Genomic DNA, 11698 nt, shown 5'->3' with positions numbered 1-11698 from the left:
GTACTATTTTAGTGGAAAAGCAAACCATACCAAACCGTACTGAACCGTTCCAACACCGTACCATGCGGTACCAGCAGTGGAAAAGCAAACCGGGCCAAGCAGGGCCGAGTTGAGCTGAGCCAGTACTTGCAGTGGAAAAGTGCCAATAGATATAAGTGCATCACCATGAGCTGTTTTCGGTCCTGATTTTACATAAATACAGATCTGAGATGATGTTGAAATTCTTCTCTTATTTTATCCTCAATCCTTGTAAACCTCACACAAGTACATAGAAAAAGCTACTGACCCATTTATGGCCTACACATTTGGTGGGATACTAAAGAGTTTTACTTAATAATGCAAAGGCAGTGTGTATACCAGCATTTCTCAACCAGGGTCTTGTGGTATCCTAGGGTTTCCCCAGGGATTTCAAGGAGTTCCTTGAGAAAATTCTACCTCTAACATAAGTAACCCTTTACAACAATGATATTTTGGCGATCTGTAATGGTTGTTGGGGGGGGGGATATAAAAGCATTCTTCCCAGTGGCCATCACATAGGGAGCATTCTTCCCAGTGGTCATCACATAGGGAGCATTCTTCCCAGTGGTCATCACATAGGGAGCATTCTTCCCAGTGGCCATCACATAGGGAGCATTCTTCCCAGTGGCCATCACATAGGGAGCATTCTTCCCAGTGGTCATCACACTAGTGGCTTAAGAGCTGTAGATATAAAAGGTTATTAGCAAGGATTCGCTGGAGGATGAAAAATTATTTCAAGGGTTCCTCCATGTTGAAAAGGTTGAGAAAGGCTGGTGTCTTAACCCAAAACAGCTAATTAGCAATCATCGTTCTAACTACACTAACAGTGAAGAATTCTAATTGGATGCCAGGTTATTTCACTAAAGGTCTTTACAAATCCCTAAAATTCACTCTCCTAACAGTCACAGATGAGGGTAAAGTCACAGTATATCTCAGATCACTGCAAGCAGCAAAGCGCAGACAATTGTATTTGAGCCCTGAGTGTGCTCTTATTTCTGCTCCAAGCATTTTTATTATTACTCTTTAAGAACTCTACAAAACTGTATAGCTTGTGTAGCCATAAGCCTACTAAGGGCACTTCTGTGGAGCGTCAGTTTTCATCCTCTGTACCGGCAAATAATCAGCATTTTGAAAGGCAGCACTGGGCCATATTGCTTCTGCCTAACACATTTAGGCCCTAAGCATGTGCCTAGGAGTCCAAGTATTTAGTCCCAGCCTGATAGCAGCATCTTGATCACAGGCATTTAGAGCCTGTTTAGTGTAGTGGTCAGATTGGAAATACAGAAGTCTTGATCACTGGCAGCATTCAGAGATGTGTTCTAGAAAGTTCTCTCCTAGTCTGTCGTGAAAAACTTGCTGGCAGCGGGGACACTGTAGCTCATCCTGTCCTCTACGTTCGGAGCTGGGGCTCCTCTGTCGTTCTGTGGTGACTGCTGGGGAAAGCTGCCTTTGGTTTTCAGAATGCTCGGTGGTAAGGCCACGAAGAGGCTCAGAGGATTTTTTCTGAACGTACATTTTGTTCCGGTTACCAATGTGAATTTGGAACTGGCTACCAACATCTTTGTCATCCTTGAGAAGAAAAATAAAACTAAGTTACACTTACAGCCTATGAAAAGGTTAAACATAATAATGATTAAAGTCACTAGCGGCTGTAGGTGTCAAAGAACATTGACAACGGTAGACAGTAAGGAACAGAATGGTGTACCAAGTATTCCTTGCCCCAAGCCCCCCAACAGTTACATGTGCCAGTAGAGTGCAGTATCAGTACTACCACCACCACTGGTCTTACTGTAGTAGAAGTACTACACAACCAATCCTGCTCACATGGTAGCAGTACTACTACCACCACTAGTCCTGCTTGTACAGCAGCAGCAGTACTACCATTACAAGTCCTGCTGGTACAGTAGAGGTTCTACCAGCCCCAGTACTGCTGGTACAGTAGAGGTTCTACCAGCCCCAGTACTGCTGGTACAGTAGAGGTTCTACCAGCCCCAGTACTGCTGGTACAGTAGAGGTTCTACCAGCCCAGTACTGCTGGTACAGTAGAGGTTCTACCACCACTAATCCTAAGGTATGGTAGCAAAACTATTACTACCAGTCCATCCCATACAGTAGCAAGATTACTACTACTACTACTAGTACTGTTGGTACAATAGCAGTACTAACACCACCAGATTGCTGGTACAGTAGCAGTACCACCACCATCACCAATCTGCTGATATGATAGCAGTATTAACACCACCAATGATGCTGACAAGGTAGCACTACTACCATCACCACTACTATTACTACCAGTCCAGCTCATACAGTAGCAATACTACTATTACCAGTACTGCTGGTACAGTAGCAGTACCACCACCACCACCGGTTTTGCTAGTACAGTAGCAATACCACCACCACCAGTCTTGATACTACAGTAGCAGTTTTACCACCACCAGTCTTGCTAGCAGTACTACCACCACCAATCCTATTGATACAGCAACAGTACTACCAACACGGAGTCTCCTCGTACGGTAGCATTACTGTCACAAGTCTTGCATATTACAACAGTAAGGACCATAGTTCTTACCTGTCTCCTTGCCTTTTTCTGTAAACCCGAAATCTCTTCAATCAGCTCCTGAATGCGGCTTTGAGCCCTCTCCCGATCTGCTCTCTCTGATGTGAAGTCATCTTTGTAGACTACCAACTTTGAAAAAAAAAATGAAACCACAGTGATTATTAATTTAGTATTACATACAGGTCAAAGGATTATTTTTAGCATTTTATATTTAATGTACTTGTCCTACTAAAAATTCTGGACACACATATGAAAATTTATACCCTGGTATTGAAACTTCGTCCATCGCTTAAGTGATGGACAAACATCCTATTTAGAAATGCTTGATTCGCCAGTAGAGATTGGTGGAGCATAATAAAGTGAAACCCTTTGTGTGTGGTCAAAGACTTAAAAAAAAATATATATATATATATAATATAATAGAATATATATATATATATATATATATATATATAAAATGAAGTATCCTTACTAATAAATAATGATTCAATAATAGTTCATTAAAGGGTTATTCTGAAACTACATGTAACAATAAGCAGGAATATTGTGCGTTCTCACCTGCTGCTCCAACATCTGTATCCTCTCCTGGTCAGCGATCCTGGCGCTGGCCATCTCAGTGGCTTCTTGCTGCAGTTTGGTGTTCTCAATTATCTTTTCTTCCAGATGCCGGTTGAGTCTTGAGATCTCCTTCTGTAAGAGGTCTGGGTGTTTGTGTGTGGAGTGTGCACCCTTTGTATGTTCTCTCTGTGCCTTCATTTCCTTCAATTGTTGGTGGAGACCCTTCACGTACTCCTCCCTGCTGGCATCATACTTCTGCCACTTGGCATTTAAGTCTTCCACCTGGGAGAATAATGACACTATTAATATACAGTCAGATGAGTTTTTCTTTGTGGTAATCAGGATTTTCTAGCAGACATTCAGAATACCTTTAACTAATCAACTTGATATATCAGGGCATTCCAGTAAAGAGAAAAGAGGAAGTCGGTTATAAAAATATCGCATTATTTACATAGACTTACATGTATCACTTTCTGTTTTAATAAACGGTTTTCTTCCTGTAACTTGGCCAGAATTGCTTCATTATCACTATCCTTCTTCGGGTTCTGTAAAAAGGAGACATCAGTATTTATTTCCAGGACTTATAAAGGGGGAAAAGCACAGGTTTCATTATGCGCACCACTTCCAACTCCACAGCACTCAGAGTCTACAGCCAGCTCAGGCTAATTACAAGGAACCTGTACTGAGAGGGATACCTAGGCTGCCTTTTATGAAATGCTCATTGCCTGGCTGCCATCCTGACCCAGTATCTTCAAGCTATACTTATTTGACCAAGATACAGATCAAGAGTTCTAGCATCACTTGCTGCCTTCTTGTTCTGAGCCAGTGGATCAGAAATGAGCCATAGACAGCCAGGCAACCTGTGTTTTAGAAAGAGGTACACTTTGATTTGAAGTGTGAACAGAAACTGGTACACTCAAACATGGGTGAACAGTCAACTCCATGCAGGTGGAATATAAACAGGAGAACCTGTGTGCCGATAATTGTGTTTGCACAATGCCTCTTGGTAGCCATAGACCACATGATCTAGCCCGTGTAGGCTTTAAGGCTCCATTCACACCAGTGCGACTTGTCAGGCGACTTGTCAGCCTGAAAAGTCGCACTCCCTCGCGGTCCATTGAATGCTACAGGACCCATTCTAATAGGAGCGACACAAGTCGCTCCGACTTAGAAAAAGGGTCCTGTACTACTTCGGGGCGACCTCGGAGCGACTTGCATAGACTTCCATTATGTGAAGTCCATGCAAGTCGCTCCGAAGTCGTGGTGCATGGAAAAGTAAAGTGATTACTCAAAATATTAATATGCCAATACTAAAGTAATGTGTTGATGTTAAAGAAAGTCCCAACTTTAACACTACAACTGCTCCGACCGCAAAGACATACCCATTATACGTTTTAAAGGAATGACCCACGGAAAGCAGTGTTTGAGGGATTTGGTAACTCATTCTTTGGCTTCCAGTATCTCCTAAAGATTTTGGCAGAGAGATCTCTGCTCCTATGTTCATAACTTCAACAACAGACATGCAACAGTAGTATTAAGGCAGAACTAGGCTACTTCTACAGGGGGCAGAGCATCCTTTAAGAATGTTTAGAAGTCCTACTTTAATGGTATAGACCAGGGATCATTACTATGGACCTCCAGCTGTTGAGGAACTACACATCCCATGAGGCATTGTAAAACTCTGACATGACTAGGTATGATGGGAATTGTAGTCCCTGAACATCTAGAGGGCCATAGTTTGGAGACCCCTGGTGTAGACCTTGGAAAGTCACCCAATACAAATAGCTGGAGTCTGGCAAACCTGCATACATACTCGCAGTGCTGTAGAACTGGAGACATTCACCGCACAAGCAAAGCCTAGGCCAAGGCACAAAATCAGAACAAACCTGCTGCTCTTGTGATGGCCCTCCATTTTTCCGATGGGCATCTTCTAGGCAGGTAACAAGTTGTTGGCACATTTCCGCTGTGGCAGCCAGCTTACACCGCAGTTGGTTGGTTTCATCAGACAGAGACCGGCACAAGACCTCACTAGTAGCCTGAACTCTCTCCTTTTCTGCCAGCGACCGTTGCAGACGGAAGATTTCCATCTCCTTCTCATGTGATGGCCAACTGGACATCTTCTGCATCTGCTGGTCTCTCTCTTCTAGCTGCTGGTGAAGCTTCTGGATTTCCTGCCATAAGGAGAACACAAAGACTTATCAACATTCATCACAGCTTACTAGACATTTTCTACTGAAGAAGACACTGTATTATGATTAGGATACCCATAAAAATATACAGTTTTTGTTTCAATGCGTTTAATTTTAAAAAACTGTTCATAGGAAGAAAGTTACCAAGATTGATTGATTAATTATGTACATCACTTAGCGGAGTGTTTTCTATAAGAACTTTGCATTTTCCTCAATACATTTCTAACTGTCATCATCTAATACATATGTGATTTGCTTACTTCAACCTGCTTCTGTTATATTGTAGCCCTGATGAAGGGGGGGATTTGTGCAGAAACGTGTTGGCTGTTAACTGTTGATAGACCCTTTTATTGTAACAAATAAAAACTTCTAGACTGATCCCTAAAGCTTGGCGTTCTTACCATTTAAATCCATTAGAAAATAATTAAGTTTAGGAAATAAATATTTATTTATTTTGCCAATAAAGTAAGACCCCGTTCACACAGGGGCGACGCGACTTGCTGGGGCGACCTGTGAAGTCGCGGTGCACGATGTGCGCGACATGCACGGACTTCATATCATTGAAGTCAATGTAGGTCACCCCAAAGTAGTACAGGACCCTTTTTCTAAGTCGGAGCTACTTGTGTCGCTCCTATTAGAAAGGGTCCTGTGCTAATCAATGGCAGGCAGGCCAAGTCGCCTGACAAGTCGCGCTAGTGGGAATGGGGTCTAAAACTGATTTATTAAAGAGAAGTTGAGGATTTATTTATTTTTTTGCAAGAATCATACTAACCTAAGAGAAGGCAGCATCGATCTGATGCTGCATCTGTCCCTTGCCAGCTCTAAGACTGAGAACCAAGCGATCAAACACCTCTGATCGCTCAGTTCTCAGAGCTCTATGGAGCAGAGAGCTGGTGACTTGCAGTCACCAGCTCTCTGCCCCCCCCCCCTTCCCACGCTCACAGGAGAATCTGACTGTGGAAGGGGCGGGAGCAGGAGCGGCTGGTTCAGGCTCTCAGTGGTTCGCTGAGACAAGTGCCGGTCCAGGATTGTGGCCAGATCCCGACCATATTGGCGCGATCTTGCTCCAGCCTGGAAAAGCTCTGTGATGGCAACTGACAGCCGGCTTCAGCCCACTGTCTGCTGAAAATGGGTCAAAGGAGTGAAGAATGCACTGCACTCCTGTGGTTCACAGGAGAAGTAAAGCCAAGCAAGCTTTGGCTGTACTTCTCCTTTAAAGTTAATCATTCCTGAGAAGTGCTTAATATGTAAATACCAACTGCAAGCTCTAAAGCTTGCTCCTTGGCACTGCCCCATCTTTTTGTATAGGCTACAGAGGTCCAACCCTTTTATAACATGAGCACCCTTGGTGCTTCCAGGGAAAGGTATGTCTTTGTAGATCAGATTAAGGAGCAGCATAGTGTTGTATCAACAAATGCAGAAGTTTAAATTTAGGGTGATACCACTTATTGGCTAACTAAATAGAATGTAGTGCAATCTTCCAAGGCACATTGGCTTGTGTCCATCACGCCTGCAAAGCTTGCACTACAATCTATTTAGTTATCCAATAAATGATATCACCTTAAATCCAAACTTTTATTTTATATCAACTTTAAACACTATGGGGAGATTTACTAAAACTGGAGCACAGTTTCTAACTTCAGCTTGTTCAATTACGATTTGACGATAAAACCTTGAAGCTGATTGGTTCCTATGCAGAGCTTCACCAGATTTTGGTAAATCCCCCATATATATTAAGATTTACTGATAAAATAATTTATTTACAGTTATGCTGCAAACATCTACAGTTATGGCACACCATGCTATGCTGCCTATGCAACATTCAAAGAGATCATTTTAATGACACAAACTGGATTTAAGCTTGGCTATTCACACGGGACAGATACTTTTCCATCAGCCGTTGTCATAATATTCTTTACAAGGATTGCTCAATGTTATGCAATCTGTGGTTCTGCAGATGTTGATAATAAGCAATTGTCACTGAGCACCCTGCCCACCTCTGTTCAATAGAACCACAAGCTCAGTCTCTGTAGTAACTAGTAAATAAACAGAATGTGACGGATAAAGGCGTGATCACTTTTCAGTGGATCTTCTGTATCCTGACAAAGTCAGCAAAGCCTAAATACATGGGAGTGGACGGTGCAATGACTCACTGAGCCAGTTCTGTATTATGATGGATGTCACCCCAGGTCAGGACACTGGGAAATCCTCTAGGTAAAGACATAGAAATGCTCAGGATAAAGAGGACCACTATTCATGTGATAATATAGGAGTTCCCCAGACCGCAGGATATAGGCAGGGTGTCAAAGTTTCCAAAGAGAAGAGATATTTGTTTTACTTGTCTTGATTAGAGAAATAAAATGCATGACCTTATATGGAATGCTTGGAGGGAATTGCACAACATGTTTATATGTGCAGTAAAAACATTTGTAAGAACAAGGTCAGGGTCACTCTGCAAATGTTCTGCACAAATTATGCACCAATAAAACGCAATGCTGCAAAAATGCAAGGTAGGCAGAAATGTATTGGGCTCAACTGACAAAGCTAACATGCCAGGATTGGGAGCTTAATTTAAAAAAAAATGTATTTATCAAAATATTACAAATGTTACAATCACACAATCAAAATAAAGATCCCTATCTGAGTTTTACAGTTTGTAGACGGAGCCAACAGACACGTGCAAATGTCAGCATGGCAACACTCCTCCAGAATACACTGCATGGGAATAAAGCTTACACTCAGTGCCAAGTGCAATGTAATTGTTTGATGTCATTAATGACATGGTGATAATGCCAATCATTAATAACATGGTGATAATGCCAATCATGTGCATGTGCCAAACAATCAAAACTTACATTGTAGGAGTGCCATTCTGATTGTTGCTTGGGAAGCACACTACACTTTGATCAGTTAAAATGGATCTGAAGCTAAAACTTTAATTTCTAGTTCCTTGGACACTAAGTAAAATGCATGTTTCTTTTTCTTTTTTTCTTTTCTTTTTTTTAATTTCCGACTGTATCCTTGCTGGGGAGCTTCACTTTCTCTATTACTGGGATAGAAAGTAATGGGAAATCCTAAATGATACAAATGTCACCAGAAGAGAAATCAAAGAGAAACCTTCCAAAAAGGGACGACGAGTATCCGAATGACAACTCTTTATTAGAAACTTTCCCCTCCTTTCTGAGAGATTTCCTATCTGTTGTGTCTCTTAGATAGGAAGTAAAGGAAAGTCTCCTAAATGGGGCATCTAAATTTGGATACATTGTTGGATCACACTGTATACATTATAGTGTAAACACTCTTATAGTATACATTGTTCTATCACATTGTATACAATGTTATATCATATTTCCTTTGCATAAATTGTTGGATCACATTCCTTAAGTATACATTGTTGTATAACATAGCTGGATCACACTTCTATAGTATAGATCGTATGATCACATTGTATACATTGTTGTATCACACTTCTATAGTATACATTGTATGGTCACATTGTATACATTGTATGATCACATACTTCTATAGTATACATTGTATGATCACATTGTATACATTGTTGTATCACACTTCTATAGTATACATTGTATGGTCACATTGTATACATTGTATGATCACATACTTCTATAGTATACATTGTATGATCACATTGTATACATTGTTGTATCACACTTCTATAGTATACATTGTATGGTCACATTGTATACATTGTATGATCACATACTTCTATAGTATACATTGTATAATCACATTGTATACATTGTTGGATCACGCTCCTATAGTATACATTGTATGATCACATTGTATACATTGTTGTATTACACTCCTATAGTATACATTGTATGATCACATTGTATACATTGTTGTATCACACTCCTATAGTATACATTGTTGTATCACACTCCTATAGTATACATTGTTGTATCACACTCCTATAGTATACATTGTTGGATCACATTGTATACATTGTTGTATCACACACTCCTATAGTATACATTGTATGATCACATTGTATACATTGTTGTATCACACTTCTATAGTATAGATTATATGATCACATTGTATGGTCACATACTCCTATAGTAGTATACATTGTATGGTCACATTGTATACATTGTTGTATCACATACTCCTATGGTATACATTGTATGATCACATTGTATACATTGTTTGGTCACATACTCCTATAGTATACATTGTTTGGTCACATACTCCTATAGTATACATTGTATGATCACATTGTATACATTGTATGATCACATACTCCTATAGTATACATTGTATGATCACATACTCCTATAGTATACATTGTATGATCACATACTCCTATAGTATACATTGTTTGGTCACAATGTATACATTGTATGATCACACATTCCTATAGTATACATTGTATGATCACATACTTCTATAGTATACATTGTATGATCACATACTCCTATAGTATACATTGTATGGTTACATACTCTTATAGTATACATTGTATGATCACACATTCCTATAGTATACATTGTATGGTCACATACTCCTATAGTATACATTGTTTGGTCACATTGTATACATTGTATGGTAACATACTCCTATAGTATACATTGTTTGGTCACATTGTATGGTCACATTGTATACATTGTATGGTAACATACTCCTATAGTATACATTGTATGGTCACATTGTATGGTCACATACTCCTATAGTATACATTGTATACATTGTATGATCACATTGTATACATTGTTGTATTACACTCCTATAGTATACATTGTATGATCACATTGTATACATTGTTGTATCACACTCCTATAGTATACATTGTTGTATCACACTCCTATAGTATACATTGTTGTATCACACTCCTATAGTATACATTGTTGGATCACATTGTATACATTGTTGTATCACACACTCCTATAGTATACATTGTATGATCACATTGTATACATTGTTGTATCACACTTCTATAGTATAGATTATATGATCACATTGTATGGTCACATACTCCTATAGTAGTATACATTGTATGGTCACATTGTATACATTGTTGTATCACATACTCCTATGGTATACATTGTATGATCACATTGTATACATTGTTTGGTCACATACTCCTATAGTATACATTGTTTGGTCACATACTCCTATAGTATACATTGTATGATCACATTGTATACATTGTATGATCACATACTCCTATAGTATACATTGTATGATCACATACTCCTATAGTATACATTGTATGATCACATACTCCTATAGTATACATTGTTTGGTCACATTGTATACATTGTATGATCACACATTCCTATAGTATACATTGTATGATCACATACTTCTATAGTATACATTGTATGATCACATACTCCTATAGTATACATTGTATGGTTACATACTCTTATAGTATACATTGTATGATCACACATTCCTATAGTATACATTGTTTGGTCACATTGTATACATTGTATGGTAACATACTCCTATAGTATACATTGTTTGGTCACATTGTATGGTCACATTGTATACATTGTATGGTAACATACTCCTATAGTATACATTGTATGGTCACATTGTATGGTCACATACTCCTATAGTATACATTGTATACATTGTATGATCACATACTCCTATAGTATACATTGTATACATTGTTGTGTGCCTACCTGATTGAGGGTGTCTACTTTCTCCTGGCTGATCCTCTCGGTCTCTTTCAGCTGGTTCTTCATAGTGCTGAGTTGTCCCAGCAGAGTGTCCAGCAGGGACTTGGATGGTTCCATGTGATGCTCAGTCAGTCCCTTGTGTTGTCCCTCCCTGAGCCGGGTGATCAGAGCCTCCTTGTCGGCCAGCTGTCGGTTGAGGGTTTTGTTCTGCTGCCTGGCCTCATGGTAGAAGGTGCTCAGCATGTTATAACTCTTCAGCTTGGCGGTCAGGCTCCGGTTCTCCCGGTGCAGTTTGTCCACCGTCTCCTCCAGCAGCTTAAACCTGGCCACCAAGGCGTCCGTACTGCCATCACTGATAGAGGACATGCTGAGGGTCCAAGGGAGAACGTTCAATCTACAATCCACAGGGCAAAACAAGTCCACTTCAACGGGGAAACAATGTTGCAAAACTTTCAGCTTAGTTTGTAAACAATGTAACCAAAGAGCAGCACAGCGATCCTTCCTTTCCTTAGAGTGCTGCTCCTTGTTTGCTCCCTGTCTGCTCTGCACTGACACTCATTGTAACATTGTTCCTGGTTTATAAACAAGGAGGTGTGGCTGGGCGTGGCCAGCGGGTGCAGAACTCAGAACACTAGATGGGAATTTCCTATGGGGCTTCCCCTGGGCTGCAGATGGACTTTTTTCTTGTACTTTTGAACACATGGGGACTGTTCATGAAAAATCCT

At 40.2% G+C, this 11698-nt stretch overlaps 1 protein-coding gene across 1 annotated transcript; it reads right to left on the bottom strand.

Annotated features, from left to right (window-relative positions):
- Nucleotides 1-1022: 1022 nt before the first annotated feature.
- TNIP2 (TNFAIP3 interacting protein 2) lies at nt 1023-11373 on the bottom strand. Its single transcript, XM_082244010.1, has 6 exons — nt 10977-11373; nt 5020-5304; nt 3595-3678; nt 3134-3415; nt 2588-2704; nt 1023-1587 (listed from the first exon to the last, which is right to left on the bottom strand). The coding sequence occupies exons 1-6, from the start codon at nt 11337-11339 to the stop codon at nt 1312-1314; spliced, it is 1407 nt and encodes a 468-aa protein (XP_082100136.1). The 5' UTR covers nt 11340-11373; the 3' UTR covers nt 1023-1311.
- Nucleotides 11374-11698: the final 325 nt, after the last annotated feature.

This window comes from Pelophylax lessonae, assembly GCF_965119305.1.
Source record: "Pelophylax lessonae genome assembly, chromosome: 1".
In the NCBI taxonomy this organism is placed as follows: domain Eukaryota; kingdom Metazoa; phylum Chordata; class Amphibia; order Anura; family Ranidae; genus Pelophylax; species Pelophylax lessonae.
The sequence above is the reverse complement of the archived record's forward strand: the minus strand, read 5'-3'. Positions and strand labels throughout refer to the sequence as shown.

Coding starts and splice junctions, on each gene's coding strand:
- TNIP2 (XM_082244010.1), bottom strand. CDS start 11,339: ATGTCCTCTATCAGTGATGGCAGTACGGACGCCTTGGTGGCCAGGTTT. Junction 5,305..10,976: donor AAGTAGACACCCTCAATCAG/GTAGGCACACAA, acceptor TCCTTATGGCAG/GAAATCCAGAAGCTTCACCA. Junction 3,416..3,594: donor TAAAACAGAAAGTGATACAT/GTAAGTCTATGT, acceptor TTATTCTCCCAG/GTGGAAGACTTAAATGCCAA.